At 43.9% G+C, this 16,995-nt stretch overlaps 1 protein-coding gene across 1 annotated transcript in view; it reads left to right on the plus strand.

The window, feature by feature from the left end:
• Window positions 1–16,995, plus strand: part of ITIH5 (inter-alpha-trypsin inhibitor heavy chain 5) — a 100,438-nt gene that overhangs the window by 37,261 nt on the left and 46,182 nt on the right. Inside the window, exons 6-7 of the mRNA XM_075552408.1 lie at window positions 13,560–13,729; window positions 14,656–14,772. Coding sequence (XP_075408523.1) covers window positions 13,560–13,729; window positions 14,656–14,772 — 287 coding nt within the window. The remainder of the gene's footprint in view (window positions 1–13,559; window positions 13,730–14,655; window positions 14,773–16,995) is intronic.

Below are 16,995 nucleotides of genomic sequence, written 5' to 3' on the forward strand. Positions count from 1 at the left end.
CCTGCTCTGGTACCCAACATCTGCTCATCAGCATAGAAGTACCCACCGGCAATGCCGGGGGGGGGGGGGGAGGGCTGGCGCTCACTCAGGTATCCCATCCTCTCATGGAAAGACCAAGCTGGCGCTCACTCAGGTATCCCATCCTCTCATGGAAAGACCAAGTGTGGCTCATCATCCAGTTAATTTTGGGGTGTCAAAAGAGCTTTTCTAATTTTCTTCAGTCTCATCATGGCCCCTCGGGTACTGCGGGTATCACCATGCTGAGAGAAAAGCAACCAGCTTTGTGAGCCTGCCTTGGTTTCAGAGTTCATCCTCGTTCACACAGCTCCTTAGCCTTGGTCAGAGGTGAGCAGACTTGACTCAGCATTACAATCACCTGGGGGGAGGGGGGAGGCGCTAGCCTAATTCTATCCCTCAGGTCTCACTCATGCCAATTGGATTCGCATATCTAGGGATGGAAAGCAGGTGTTGGTATTGTTTAAAGCTCCTCACGCAATAACAATGTACAGCAAGCTTGGGGCCTAAAGCCCCCAACTTCTGGTTTGAAATTATTTGGCTTTAATTCCTTATTCCTCTGTTCCCAGAAATTCTCTTGGGGGACTGCAGAGTCTTCGCTTTTAAGCCTCCCAGCCTGGTTCCTAGGTTATCTCACGTCATGTGGATGGAGACCAGCGTCTTTCCCCTAATCTAACATCGAAAGGAAACTTGGGTGTCAGGAATGAGAGGACTCTCCTGACTGCAATCTCCATGCAGCTGCTTCAGTGAAAGGTGCTCAGTCTGCAGGAATACAGAAGGCAGATAAAGAGTATCAGCTAGCACATTAAAAACAAAACCCTAGTTTAGGTTGTTGGGCTGGAAGCTACGTTTGCTGGGCTAACAGGCATCCTCTACCTCCTGCAAAAGCAAGCGATAGGACTTGGGCGTAACTTAACTTACCCCTGGTTTGTTTGGTTGTTTCTCCACCTGTAAAAACCCACTTATGTCGTTCTATAGAATTTGGACCTTCACGTGGACCAAAGGCCCGAGGAAGCTTGTTTAGCAATAGGAAAACCACTTGACACCCAGCTTTACTTTGGTCGAAGAGGCTGCTGACAGGGCTGCTGTCTTGGAGGATAGGTTCGTGACCAGCCATACACACACACGTTCTGTTGGATCAAATTAGCTTTACATCATTGTGTTTCAGTAAATGCTCAGTAAAGAGTTGAATAGGATCTTTAAAAAATTATTACTAAATCAGTTTTTTGGGGACTCTGACAGCTCTTATAAGCATCCATACATCAATTGCATCCAGCACATTTGTACATGTGTTGCCATCATCATTTTCAAAACATTTTCTTTCTGTTTGAGCCTTTGGTATCAGCTCCTCCTTTTCCCCTTCTTCCCAACCCTCCCGCCCTTGTGGACCCCTTGATAAATTATAAATTATTATTGTTTTCATATCTTATACTATCTGCTGTCTCCCTTAGCCACATTTCTGTTGTTCGTTCCTCTGGGTGGTGGTGGTGGTGGTTATACGTCAATCATTGTAGTTGGTTTCCCCATTTCTCCCCACCCCCCCTTCCTCCTACCCTCATGGTATCAATATTTCCATTACTGCTCCTGAGGGGTTTCTCTGTGTTGGATTCTATGTGCTGAGAGCTCTTGTCTGTACCAGTGTACATGCTCTGACTTAACTGGATTTGTAAGGGAGAACTGGGGTCAGGATAGTGGAAGGAGGAAGCATTAAAGAACTAGAGGAATGTTGTGTGTTCCATCTCTGTTTAAAGTTTTACTTGTTTTCTGTGCATCCACATCAGGCTTCTGCCTCTTGCCATGAAGCCTATCTTAACACTGTATTCCTAGACAATTAGCATGGTGCCTAGGCCGGCCAGAGAGGTTGGTGTAGACCAGAAGTCTTTGAACTTTTGAGATGGAAGAGCCAATCCTGTACCTCACAAAAATTAAAAAAAATTATTCCATGGGGCTGAAAAATTATTCCACGTGGACCCCTCCCCAGAAGAATGAACTACAGAAGACAGCACTGAAGCTACAGCTTGGGGAGAGGGGCGCTCCAGAATACACAGAAGCAAACTATGAGGGAAGGAGAGAGAAAGAGAGAGTGGAACACATCCTGCCCCACCAAACCAAGGACGATATTCCTGCTTAGAGCAGCCAATGCACAGAGGACCATAGGGGTGACCCCACAATGAGATATGTCATCCCCTCACTGACTCAAAGCACTATGGGGACAACACTGGATACACAGTGGGGGATTGTGCCTGATCTGACCCCACCACACTGGGGCAAAACACGAAGGACATGCAACAGAGCAGCAAGAGGAGCATAACAATAAAGTCCCCAAGGAATCCCAAAAATAGACTTTGGGGGCAGGGTTTGGTGCCTCATTAGATTTTACCAGAAAACATAAAGATCAGCAGACAGACCTGAAACTATTTATAGGCTATTCTATTATTGTCGTTTGTTTTGTTTTTATTCATGTCTTTCTAGATCAGATAGGCAAGATAAACAATTCCAAGGAGAAAACATTGAAACCAATGGTTCTGGGGGGACATGGGAGAGGGGGAGGTGTTGGAAAGGAATGGGGAGCCAACAAACCGAGGAACAAGGGAACAACAAGTGATCTCAAATTGATGGTGAGGAGGGCATAGGATGCCTGGTGGGGCTTGATCAAGTGCAATGTAGCCAAGAGGAATTAATGAAAGCTGAATGAAGGTTGAACATGATAATGGAACAAGAGGAAGTAAAAGGAAATAGAGAAAAGAACTAGGAGGTAAAGGAAATTTATAGAGGTCTAAATACAGGCCCATGCATATGTAAATTTACATAACGATAGGGACATAAATCTATGTACATATATGTTAAATATTAAGGTAGCAGATGGTCATTGGGCCTCTACTCAAGTACTCCCTCAATGCAAGAACACTTTGCTCTAATAACCTGGCATTCTGTGATGCTCACCTTCCTAACACCGTTGCTGAAGACAAAATAGGTGTATAAGCAAATGTGGTGAAGAAAGCTGATGGTCTGGCTATCAAAAGATACATTGTCTGGGGTCTTAAAGGCTTGAAGATAAACAAGTGGCCATCTAGCTCAGAAGCAACAAAGCCCACATGGAAGAAGCACACCAGCTTGTGTGATCATGAGGTGTCCATGGGATCAGGTATCAGCTATCAAAGACCCAGAACAAACAATCATATTGATGTGAATGAGGGGGAGTGCAGAGTGGATTCTCAAAGCCCATCTGTAGACAATTAGACATCCCTTTACAGAAGGATGACAAGGAATGGACGAGCCAGCGAGGGTGCAAAATAGCACCAAAGAAACATTCAACATTCCTCTAGTTCTTTTTTTATTTTAATAAATCATTTTATTGGGGCTCATACAACTCTTATCACAATCCATACATATATCAATTGAGTAAAGCATCCTTATACATTCGTTTCCCTCATCATTCTCAAAATTCGCCTTCCACTTGGGTTCCTGGAATCAGCTCATTTTCCTTTTCCCCCTCCCTTCTATCCCCCCTTAATAATTTATAAATTATTATTTTATCTTATCTTACACTGCCTGGCATCTCCCTTCACCCACTTTCCTGTTGCCCATTCCCCAGACAGGTTATATGTAGATCCCCGAGATCGGTTCCCTCTTTCTAGCCCCCCTCTTCCCTCCTGGTATCGCCACTCTCACTGTTGGTCCTGAGGGGTTCATCTGTCCTAGATTCCCTGTGTTTCCAGATCCCAACTGTACCGCTGTGCATCCTCTGGTCTAACAGGTTTTCAAGGTAGAATTGGGGTCATCTCATTCCTCTAGTTCTTTAATGCTTCCTCCCCTTCAGTAGCATGACCCCTATTCTACCTTACAAAGCTGGCTAGACCAGAGCATGGACACTGGTACAGGTACGGGCTCTCAACACAGGAACAATAATGGGAGTATTGAGACCATGAGGGTATGAGGAAGGTGGGGGGAGAAAGGCGGAATAAATCAATGTATAACTGCCCCCCCCCGCCAAGGGGGACTAACAACAGAAACGTGGGTGAAGGGAGACAGGGGTCGGTGTAAGATAGGAAAATAATAATAATTTATAAATTATCCAGGATTCATGATGGAGGGAGGGTGGAGGATGGAAGAAAAAAATGAGTTGTTGATACCAAAGCTTCATGTAGAAAGAAAATGTTTTGTAAAGGATGATGGCAACATATGTACAAATGCGCTTGACACAATGGATGGATGAATTGTGATAAGAGCTATAAGGGCCCCCAATAAAATGATTTTAAAACATTATTTGAGAACCATAAACATATTTTACAAGTAAATGAAATAACCATTATTTAAATTAAATCCTTTAAAATTGTATACATAAACTATGATTTTATTTTCATTTTCTATTGCGCTTCAGAGCCAGGTGTACATACTGAAAGAGCGATGTGTAAATATAGCTCAAGACCTGTAGTTAGCCAATCCCTGATGTAGACGGTGAACATGCTTCCTTGCTAACCCAAAGGTTGGGGGTTTGAGTCCACTCAAAGGTGACACCAGAGAAAGACTGGGAATCTGCTTTCAAAATAATCAGCCATTGAAAATCCCATGGAGCCCAGCATTCCACTGAGACAAGCACGAGAAGAACTTATTTGATGGTCACTGGTGCCCAATGGGGCCTCATGAGGATGTACTGAGTGAAGTAACAAATACAGAACTCTGGGCAATGAACATGCGTCCAGTCCTTTCCTGGCTTGACCTGGTTAACTTTGCCAGCTCTTCTTTTGCAGCTGTGAAGGGGAGAGCAATGAAGGGACAGCAGCAGGCTTAATTCAACGGACATATTGTTTTGGTCATTGAATCCAGAAGGCTTTGATTTAAAAAATTGACATTAACCCTCACTTGGTAGGGTTGCCAGATAAAAATCCAGGGATATTTCCATTTCTGTGAAACACATGTCTGTCCCCTGTAGCATTTGGGATATACTTTTACTTAAAGCATGTTCGCTGTTTATGCTTAATCCTATTTTTCATGGGGTGTACTGTCTTTATTTGCTACATCTGGCAGCCCCATCCTTTTTTGTTCCCTATGAAAGGGTTTTGATTGTGACTAATCAGTGACCAGGAAGTTCGGATCCCTGTTGTTCTGTGTTCTGCCCCGTAACCCCTTCTCCACTCTGCAGCTAGACCAGCCTGGACAGCTGGACCAGCCTGCCCCCGTTGAGCCTCTGTGAAATCTCCCTGCCCCCTTGCCAGGAAATAATCTGGTTAAGTGGTTGTTAAGTGAGCGTTGCTCAGGTCTGAGTCACGTAGCTCTGTCCTTGTTTTTGACACGTGAGCCCGTGTCATCTTTGTTCCGACCCTGAGGAAGGTTCGGCTGGGCCAGCTGTGAGCAGGACCACAGCACAGAAGCTTTGGTGTGGCGCCTCTCCCTGGATGTTGGTGACCTACCTGCTCTGCTCTGTGCGACCTCACCCTTGGTCTCTTCCTCTCTGGCCAACTTCCTTTGGTGCGTGAGATGTGGTCAGTGTGAATGACACTGCCCACCACTGCGGATGGAACCAGAGATGGGGGCAGGTGATAGGACACCATTGACTAAGAGCATCTGCCATGCCCCCCAAACCCTGTCAAGGTGAGGCATTTTCGTTATCCTGAAGGGCTTCCCTCTCAGTCTCCCAACTGTGTTCCCACAGGTGTCATTCTTCCACCTTCAATGTTCATCCAGCAGGTCTTTTCTCACGAGACCGTTGGCACTGTGTTAGAGGCTGGCATCCTATAGCTGCTTCAGCTATGAGCCTGGAGGGTCCAGAGCGCCAATTTCCAGTAATCAAGAACGAGAATCTTGGAGACTGAGTCTGCAAGTGGCCATTTGAGTTTTCTCAGTGATTCAGACGAGGTCTGTTTTGGTACAAGAAACCAGTGGACGGGAATTTAGCAGGGATCTCCCAGTCTCTCTTGCTGTGCTGTTGGGCCGTTGCTCCTGCTGGCACAGCGATGAGTTCTGCTTGAGATGGTGAGCAGTTTCTCATTGAGATCCTCCATGAACACACAGGGTGTCAGAAAGAGGTAATGTGTATGTTTGAGGGTGACACACTTTTAGAATATACGCTTTTGAGAGCAGCTGATTGCATTTGTTTCCATCTACAACTTTTTTTCCGAGGAATTCAATAAAATACAGAAAGGGAGAACTTCGTCATGTGTTATTTTAAGAAAAAAAAAAACAGCATTGAAAAAGCGGTTGAAGAAAGCGAATTTGCTTAGATGTCTAGGTTACTTTAAAGCATCGGTTACTTGAAAAGCGGGATCGTGGTCGTGCATAGGATGCTAACGGCAAGGTCAGCAGTTTGAAACCATTGGCTGCTCTGGAGGAGAAGCAATGAGGCTTTCTACTTCTTCGAAGAGTTAGTCTCAAAGACCCATAGGGGTAATTGAGCTCTCTTCCAGGACTGCTGTGCTCTGAAGTGGCCTCACTGGCAGTGAGAGTGGCACTGCCCCATAGGATTGTCCAGGTGGTCATCCTTATGGACGCAGGCTGGCCTAGCTTTCGCCTGTAGGGTGGCTGGTGAGTCTTTAACCTTTTGGTTAGCAGCCTCATGCTTGACCTGCTATGCCACCAGGACTCCTAACACATCAGTCTGGAAGGGACACTTAGTTTCAATAAGAACTCTAGATATCATAAGGGACTTAGGAAGGCATTTACACAAAGTTTTCCCTGCCTTCACCGTTCCAAAGAGCCCTGATAGCAGAGTGAAGGGTTACGCGTTAGGCTGCCAACCGGAATGTCAGTGGTTTGAGCCCAGCAACTTCCCTATGGGAGAAGGAGGGGGCTTTCTGCTCCTGCAAAGATTTTCCGTCTTGGAAACCCCCGGAGGCAGTTCTGAGTCTGACGTGATTCAATGGCGGTGAATTTTGGGGGTGCCGTGGGGGCACAGGGGGAAGTTGTGCTACCCAACGTGGTTGTTATGGATTCTCAGGTGATTCTTATAGAGCTACAGCTTGTTAAGATGTAGGTTCTGGTGCCGAATATCTGGGGGAGGAAGGCAACTTCCCAGCAGGGGATTGAGCAGGAACAGAGTGGTTTGGAGCCTGTTTGGTTTCCCAAGTCATAGTGGCCCTGTAGAGCGTGCACACAGTGGGGACATGGAATGAAAAGGTAGTGGAAAGTTTTCATGAACAGACAGCCTTGGAGAGCCCATGGGGCAGCTTTGCTCTGTCCTTGATGATTGTTAGGAGTCAAGGTCAACTCTATGGCAATGGGGAGTCATTTAGAACTTGCCTCCCTGGGTCCCAGGTGAGCAGGTTACAGAAACAAACATAACCAATTTAGCCCCCTTTCCAAGGGGAAATGAGCAGGCAGTGTTTGTTTGGAAACCCTTTTGTAAAATCCGCAGGTGTTGGCTGCCTCTCTGTGACAGTAGCCAACCCCAAGGCCCACAGGAAGACAGAGGCCAGGAAATCCCTCTGTCGGTTGACCCCAAAGGGTGGGGCTTCCAGTTTATGTCCTAGAGTGTGTACTTCTTTGCGCCTAAATCTTTTCTCGTTTAGTCATTGTACGTGGTGATTGGGTTCCTTTTCCATTCCCGCGTGCTTTGTCTGGGAGGAAAATGTTCCAGAACAAAACTAAAGAGATACGTTTTGCCCTCTCCCCTCCGTAGGCCGTGTATGTGAAGGATTGTGTTTGCCATCATAAGAAACACTGTAAGAGGGGACCATTTAGTAATCTTTATGGATACTGACACAGATGACTTGTAACTTTTGATCACACTCCGTGGGCATCTGTCCAAAGATGGGCCTGTCCGCCCCCAAACCACCCAGCTGCCCTTATCTGCAAACTTCTGCATATTAATTCCGGGGGCTCCCTTGCTAGCTAATGGCTCCAGTGTACTTTATAAAGCGTGTGCTTTACATAAACATTCTTGAGTTCCCTGTTAGGTTCATGATAGTGTGTTCTTCCCCAATAAAGATTGTTTTACAAGTTCTCCGTGGTGTAAAATGTAAACTGTATCTTCTCAAAGAGTACTCGTTGCTCCTCAGACACCCCAAGGAGCAGTTCGTCTCCAAGATGGACTCAATTCCACAGCAGGGGATTCACATTTTTGGGGGGGGGTGCTCAGCAAGCGGGCCTGTAGATAGGAGGCTTTGTGAACATCAGTGATCTGAGAAGCAGGGACGGTGGGCTAGTGGTTAATACATTTTTACCAAGGGCCCAGCTGCAGGTGAGTGCCCCTGAAGGCCGGTCATCCTGCATCAGACGGTCAAGGTCTGAGTTACAACAGGAAGCTAGCATCGGATGACAGACCCTCCTCTAGCTCAGCACAGCCACCAGCTCATTCCCACCCTCTCCAAGTGATCAAGCAGACATGTGGATTCTCATTAGGAAAGCTGGTCAGATTCCCAATCGTCTGCTGATCTGCTCCCAACCCTTCCCTTGCACTTTTCATTATTCTCAGAACACATCTCCTGATGGCGTCGGGCCCCTCTAAGCTGACTCTGTGCTGATGACGTCTGGCGTGGTGGCCAGCAGTAGGAGTTGCACTGCAAAGGAAGGGAAAGTGAACTGCTTTTCCATCTGGGACTCTGGTTTGGAACGGTGGGCCAGGCTATACTTACTGATTTACAGTAGGTATTTCCCCCCTACTCTGTGAATAAAAAGATGGTCTCATGTCTGTAGATATTACTCTGGAGTTTTCTCAATAAACTTAGATTTTAAAAATACCCAAACAGAACAAACAACCCCCAAACTCCACACCCCTCTAGCCTCAACTTTCTTCCGAGGAGTGGCTTGTGATTTTGAACCACTGGCTTTGAGGTTAGTGCCCAATGCTTAACACCAGTGCCACCAGGATACTTTTTAGTAGATAATTCATTGGGCCATATTTACTCTTTGGTACTTAATGGGCTCATATCAGCACCAGAAGCCAGGCTTCTTAGTCAGTGGGAATCAACTCACTCTACAAATTTAGTTCATGAATTTTCATCATGATCTAGCAAACACCAGAGAACTGTGGGAAGCCATAATAATAACACACTATCCTTTCTCATGGTCTCTATCAGAGAGGCCAGTCATATGAATTATGCGGGGAGAAATTATACTTTATAATCACCACTGCTTTCATTTAACCATAAATAACATTAATTCAGGGTAGTTGTAGATAGCATTTTCATGACAAGTTTGGAATGAGAAAAAGTAGGTCCATACTTCTGCAGTTTAAAGGGGGTCTAATTCACTTGTAGAATCTTTGGAGATAATCTAGTGCTGCCAAGTTACATACAACAAATTGTACTGGTTATTTTCCTAAAAAATTTTTTTAAAACTTATTTTGATTATTTTCTATATATCAAGTGCATGTCTCTTTTCAAGGTGTAGGAGCTTGAATCACCCAGATGCACTGTCACTGAGTCGTGACCACATAGAACAGAGTAGAGCTCCCTCAGGGTTTGTAAGACTGTAAGTCTTTATTGAGATAGAAAGGCTCCTCTTTCATTCTAAGGAACAGCTGGTGGGTTTAAACTGATAACCGCGAGGTTAGCAGCCCAACACATAACCCCACCACCAGGAATCCTAATCCTGACTCATTGGCACATTAAATAGAGTTTCCGAGGCTTTGCCAACCTTCACGAGACCAGAGAGGCTCATCTTTCTCCCATGGAGTGACTGGATTTGAACTTCTAGTTATCAGGACTGCTTAAGCTCACCCAGAGAACTTGTTAAAATAAAGACCAAAGGGCTCCCTACCAGGGTTTCTGATTCAGAGTTTTGGAGGTGGGGCTTCAACATTTGTATTTCTAGCAGGTTCCCAGGCAGTGCTGATGCTGCTAATCCAGTGCCACACTTTGCGAACCGCCGTTCTGTACAGCATCCCCGGGGCGGCTCCTTCAGGCTGAGTCATGAAAACTGCCTACACCACCAGACATCTCGCTTAGACATCACCGATGCTGCAAGAGACAGTGCTTCCCAGTAACCTCTGACCTTAGTCCTAAGTCTACCAGTTTGGGTGACTTTGCAGACACCTAACCCCCCTAAAATCCCTACACAAACTAATTTATCCTAATGAAACAACAGATGGGTTTGTTTGGAAAACTGCATTGTGTCCCATGCTAGGAAATGCTTGTTCAGTGTATTCTGTTATGCAACTCCCAACACATCTGATTTCTTTTTTTTTTTAACATTGGGGTATACGTAGATTAAAGTGCACAGAAGATCTTAGGTGAATAGTTTGAGAGATTATAAATACATATGTATACTCTCATACAGCGAGCTACCTGACACTCATATAGATCAAGACGTAAAATATTTTCATCACCTCAAAGGATCACTCATAACCATAATTCTGACTTAATTAACATGACTAAGTTCTATGTGCTTTTTTGCACGTTCTATAAATAAGCCTAGAAAATACACAGTTTTGTGTCTGATATTTTCCTTCAACATGACCATGACATCCAACTATGTTTTTGTATGGGCTGTAGTTCTACACTTTTGATTGTTTTACATGGAATTCTTGTGCCCTTCTGTTTGGGCTACATTTAAGATAGATAAATATATTAGCTAATAAAATAAGCGAATGTTGATAATTATATTACTTACCATGGGCTAACCCCATTGCATCCCTTATTCTTTTCAATAGTGTGAGCTAAGTACTACCATGAATCCCTTTTACAGATGAGATTGCTGAGATCAGTCACTTGCCCAAAGTCTTGCAGCGCATAAGAGAAGGAGCCATATTGGAATACGGGTCCTTCTTTCTCACAGCTCTGAGTTTTTGCTGGTGTATTGTCTGGCAGAGATATTCTCGTGTATTGCCGATAATCATCGATAAGAAAACACAGTTTCCTTAAATTTCAAGGACCTTTCCATTTTCAGGTTTTCTTCTTTCTATTCTCTACCGGGTTTAAGGCCTTTTTCAGATCTCTAGTGATCTGATTGCTGACATTTATCACTGTGCCTTCTCAATGTCTCAGCTCCTTCTTCGGATGAACGGATCTATTAGAAGCCTGCTGTCTTTTTGACAAGCATCCATTTCCTTGTTTGCTAGCTCTCAGATTGCATCCCAAATTTCTGCCTCGATAAGTGCAAGTAATAGAAGAATCCTTTCTGCCCTGTGGCACCTGAATTGTCTCCGAAACATAATTGTCTTTTCAGCTGAAAGAAATGTCTTTCTTGTCAAACGTCCTTTGACTCTAGTGTCTACCAAACCCTGAGCTGAAGGAAGTTTATTTTCAAGTACAAATTATTCTAGCCACTTCTTTTTTTGCACTATTTGTTGATAGAAAGTTGGTGGTTAAGCTAACTCCGTAGTATCTACTTAAGTGAATTTAAAGAGAATCAGATGTGTCATAATAGTTTTAAGCCTATCTTTGATTCAGCATCTAGTTAAAGCCTTCATGTATATTGGTAGTTAAAATTTATTTCTGGAAAACTGATTTGCTCTGCAAACTTTCACCCAGAAGTTAAATTAAATATATAAAATGCTTTCATTGCCACTAAACTATGCCCTTTGTTGGCTTTGGGATTTCCAGAGGATTTAGTTCTTTTCTTTCAATGTCCAACCTCCTGTAACAATAAACATGTATCTTTTAAAATAATGTGAAAACAACAATCAAGCTGTTTTCACCTTGGACAAACAGGATTGTTTATTTTCATATTCTTGTGAGGTACGCTGATTGATCTCAGAAATGTGGGTTTCTGCTGCTAAGTCCATAAACTTTGTGAGGTTTAGGATTAGAATGGTCTGATAACTATTGCTCCGTGTGATTGAACAAGAAATGAAGGTCAAGGGCAAAAACTGCCGCGATCTATGTCTAATCTCTCCTCTCACTATTTGTTCTGTGATTGCTAACACTATCAAGTGAGAGCGAGGGAGGTGGGAAACTCGAAGATGAGAGGCCAGGCTCACAACAACTGACCCCACCTTCAATCTTGCCCCTGCTAAGAAACAACTAGCTATCAGGCGCTTTTTGATGCGAAGGAGGAGAAAGCACGCAGCACCACCTGCAGCACCCTGCGAAACATTCTTGCCAAAAGAATTCAACCAGAATCTCAGCAAGCCAAACTCACTGCCGTCGCGTCACTGCCGATTCGCAGTGACCCTGTAGGACAGGGTAGAACTGTCCCCACTGAGTTTCTGAGACTGTAACTCTCTACAGGAGTAGAAAGCCCAGCCTTTCTCCCAAAGAGAGTTTTCAGGTCAGCAGCCGATTTGTATCCACTACACCACCTGTGCTCCTACAACTTGATGAACCTGGTTAAGCTGCTTAGTGCTAATAGCTATCAGAACACACGTAAACATGGGGTCGAGCAGGGCTTTTCCGCCTCGGAGGAGTCCTGGGTGTGCGTGACTGCTAACTGAAAGGTCAATGGATTTGAACCATGTGGCAGCCTGCTTCCATAAAGATTACAGCCAGGGCGGCTCTACCTTGTCCTGGAGGCTTGTGCTGCTTCGGGACCTGTTCCATGGTGGTGGCCTTGGCTTATGAACTGGCCTCAAACTTGACCACGCATCAGGAGCAGGGAGGAAATGTGGACGTTCGGATGACCAGGCTGTCTTTCTCACTGGTGAGAGGAAACGCTTTAGACCAGGGCATCCGGATGCTACCCTATGAGCCCAGGTTGGAACCCACGGAAACAGAGGAAGAACTTCATGGAGACCACGAGGAAACAGCCCCAACGTGCAGAGTGTGAGAAATTCTACACAAGACAAAAACCAGGCTTTGGCACCACAGATGAAGTGGCTTTCAGAAATCAGCTTTTAATTCAATTTGTTTCCCGCCACCTTTTGGAGACTCACTTTATCAAGGGCTCATGAGGGAGGGAGCAGCAGGGAGGGAGGGAAAAAAAGAGGACCCGATGCCAAGGGCTTAAGTGGAGAGCAAATGCTTTGAGAATGATGAGGACAATGAATGTACAGATGTGCTTTACACAATTGATGTATGTATGGATTGTGATAAGAGTTGTATGAGCCCCTAATAAAACATTTAAAAAATAAAATTAAATTCAAAGGAAAAAATAAAGAAAAGAAATGGAGGAGGGGGTGCCGTTCAAGGTTAAAGTAGATTCTAGAGACTTCATGTGATGTGCAGATCTTGTGTTGACCCCGATTCCACCACGTCAGTTATTATGAGTTATTTTAGAGAACCAGGGAAGTTAAATACGAATAGAAGGTTCGACGATATTAAGGTATTGGGTGTTCATCTTTGGGCTATGGTTATGTTTTAGAAAGTTTACACTTTTCAAACAAAGTGTTTAATGCATGAAATACGTTGTCCGGCATTTGTGTTGAAATGTGTAGCAAGAAGTGAAGAACTACGTAAAACATAAAAAAAAAAAGATTGAGTTTAAAATTTTTCATAAGATTAGAAAGGAGGAAAAAAAAAAGATTAGAAAGGAGGTAGCGAGGTAAAATGTACGAGACTCTGCCTCCTTGGTTGCGCTCAGTCTTAGAAATTCAAATGGGAAATGAGCCTGAAATAAAGTGAAGTTGAACCCTCCGACTCCACAAACCAAAAACCTCCCCAAACGGTACTTTCAGAAAAAAAAAGTTATGTATTTAGGCATCAACTAGACCTACTATGTTTTATTTGCAGGTGATCCGGGGCCGCCTCCTTCTACTACTATCAACCAAACGGAAACTTTTGCTAAGATCGTTTTTAAGCCTAGCGTGGTACAGCAAGCCAAGATAGCCCAGAATGGCATTTTGGGAGATTTCATCGTTAGATACGATGTCCACAGGGAACGCAGCATTGGAGACATCCAGGTAACGGGGTCACTGTTCCTCGTTCAAACTGGTTGCTTGACACTTTCAGTTTGATGAAAAGTTTAAGATTCTAGTAATTACCTGACCAGGGCCTGGTGGCCTATTGGGTTACACATTGGGCATCTAACCACAGGGTCAGCAGTTAGAACCCACCAACCTCTCCCAAGGAGAAAGAGGAGGCTTTCTACTCCCATAAGCAGTGCCAGCCTCTGAAACCCAGAGGGACAGTTCTCCCCTGCCGTATAGGGTCGCTATGAGTCAGGATTGACTTGAAGGCAGTGAGGAAGAGGAAACTTACCTGAAGGAAAGAGAACTTTCTGGCTCTTAGAAAAAGTTTGCTTTAACTCAAACTATATCCCCAAAGAGACTAGTAGCTTTCCCTTCCTCACGGCCAAGAGGACCCATTTCCCGCTTCACTAAGCCAGAGAGCCCCAACTCTATCATACAACTCTCCCTGCAGTGTTTCAGGTGAACTTTGCATTTTCGTTGCTTTTGAGGGTTAATTAGAAGCGCCTGCTCCATGGCTCATTTCCCTTTAGGTTTTATTGCTTCGGAGACAGGGGAGGAATATTAATGTGTAATAATGTGTGTTTGGAATGTAGACAACCTTGTCCCCACTAGGAAAATTCTTGGTTAAAAACAGATAAGGTTGGAAGCAGGATTCCCAAGGGATAAAAGTCAGAAGGGATGAATAATTAAAATAGAATTAGTTGATACAGCTAATCAACTTTTAAGGGATGATTCAACCCGTATGCAGATGAACTGTTTTCTCTTGGTGGGAACAGGGTTTCAGATCATTTTGGTCTGGATACGGCTTTGTTCTGAGGTGGCCATGACTTTCAGAGAGTCCGTAGATGATTTATTTTCATTCTTTCTTCTCCCTCTCTGGGTACTACCATTCTTAGAGATTTCTTTTCTTCCGCCAGGTTCTGAATGGCTATTTTGCGCACTACTTCGCACCTAAAGACCTTCCACCTTTACCCAAGAATGTGGTATTTGTGCTTGACAGCAGCGCATCCATGGTAGGAACCAAACTCCGCCAGGTGAGTGACGCCTATTTACTGTCCACTAACGAGGTCCTGGCTCTTCCTTTCCCGCTTGTGCCTGGGACAATGGTCTTTGTGAATGAACCAGGTGCCGTCCAGGTCACTATTTAGCTTTATTTTCATAGAACACTTCATACCCAATTAACTTAAACCACTGGCATGAATGGTCATTCTGACATGGTAGTTTTCAGAGGGAAGAGGGGCATGCTGTAGAAACAGCTGGAAATTAAAGGGTGATGTAATGCAAGCAAGACAGCAGACCCACCCCAAAGGCTCCTCAGCAGTCTCAATGTTGACAGAACATATGTGCTTAGTGAGGGAGCTCTGCGATTTCCCAGGCAGTTCTTACTCTCTGGACCCACATTTGAATCTAATTCTACTTGGTAAAGAATTGCAAATATTTTTCCACAACTGATTATTTGTAAATGACTTCTTTGGCCATCTTTCCTTTAAATAGCATGTAGTAAAACATGTTGATCTTTCCTTCATAGGATCTTGGTTTCCTCTCCCCACAAAACAGCAACAAGAAAAAACTTTGACATGTGCTGTGTGAGGATAGTGGTTAGCTGCGCTTTCAGAGAAAGCCAAATATAATTCTGACCGAATGCACCCGGACCCTGGAAACACAACCACTATGGTTGTCCAGAATCACACTCACAAGCAGAACTCAGCCTGCGAAGGCTTCCATTTTCAGCGTCTCTGACCTCCCATCTCTAGTTTTCTGAAGAATATGCAGTATCTTTTAAAACGTGGATTGACTGATGAAGAATGCCGCCTCTGTTTGTCTGAAAAGAACCTATTGCACTTCCTTTCTGAAAGATATTTCTATGGACGTGAGAGCCTTCATTGCCTGTTGTATTCTTTCGGAACATGGCGTCCATCGGTGTTGTTGAAAAAATAGTGGTATTTTAATTATGCTCCTCGTAAAGTAATCTGTCTTTTGTTGTGGACTCCATTGAAGATTTTCCTCTTTGTCTGTAGTTGCCTATGGTTTTCCTATCATGGTTCTCACTGTAGATTCTTAAAAAGTCATTATTCCTAAGGTTCTTCCTTGAGTGTCTAGAGTCCAGGAACGCATCCTCAGGCATTATCTTTGAAATGCTTCCTGTTCGTTTTTCCTCCTGCGAGGCCGAGGTTAGGGCTCCTCTTTGCCGCTTCTCTCGCACCTGCAGAATTACAAACCTGCCACGTCACACATTTTCTCTTCAGCTACGTGGAAGGTGTTGTAAAACTCCTGGATTTCAATTGGGGTTTTCCTTTTTTCAAACCTGCCCTTGGTTCTTTTTCAAATGTGCTACGTCCCTTCTTGGAGTTTTTAGTTAGGGTTTTAAATAATATAAAGAATCTTCCTGAGCACAGTAAACATGTTGATTTAAAATCTGTTTGATCATTTTAATCCCTAAAGCTCCCGGGTTTTTTTTTCTTGTTGTCTTTTTGTGTGACTGGCGGTTTTGAGTGCGTTATGGATATTACGTTTGAATGTTTGTTTGCAGACATTGTTTGAGATTAGAGAATGACATATTCCTCCAGACAATGTTTTGGTTTACAATGGAAGTAATTGCAAAGGAAGCGATCAGTGGTTTTAGCTATGCATAAAAATTTGTTCTGTTGTTGTAAATAAAAACATAATAAAAGTAAACAATACATTGGTCAACTTTGTGCATCAGAAGGATAGGAGTTTCGTCTTTCATAGGAATGATAATGACATAAATGCAAAGTGAGGGAAAGGCTGTTTATCTATAGACCTTTAACCTCTAAATAGTGTACATTAGTGATTTACATAATTAGTGTAAATTAATGTAAATTAAAATTAATTTCTATTATATGAATTTTGAGAATTCAAGAATCTATATCTTTAAATTATCTGCCCCCAAATATTAGGAAGCACCCACATGACAGAGTGCACAGTCAACTCGGTTGCCTCTTCACTCAGAGGTCATTGATTAAACAAAGACTACAGGAGCTTGAAGAACCTATGTCATCATGTATCTGAGTCACTCAAGGATTTTAACCTGAAACCTCATGCTGTTTCACCAGGGTCTTCTCATGAGATACCTACCCAGAATCCTCCCACCTTCTAATCTCCAGGAAGACAAATCATGCCCCGGATGGTAGAAGGAAAACCAGTCAAGTAAACCAGGGTCTCCTCAACTTGCCTTTAATGAGAAAATAATTTGGGCACTCAAACTCAGAACTGAACTCTCTCCCATCCCGTCCATT

This window comes from Tenrec ecaudatus, chromosome 6 (assembly GCF_050624435.1).
Source record: "Tenrec ecaudatus isolate mTenEca1 chromosome 6, mTenEca1.hap1, whole genome shotgun sequence".
Lineage (NCBI taxonomy): Eukaryota > Metazoa > Chordata > Mammalia > Afrosoricida > Tenrecidae > Tenrec > Tenrec ecaudatus.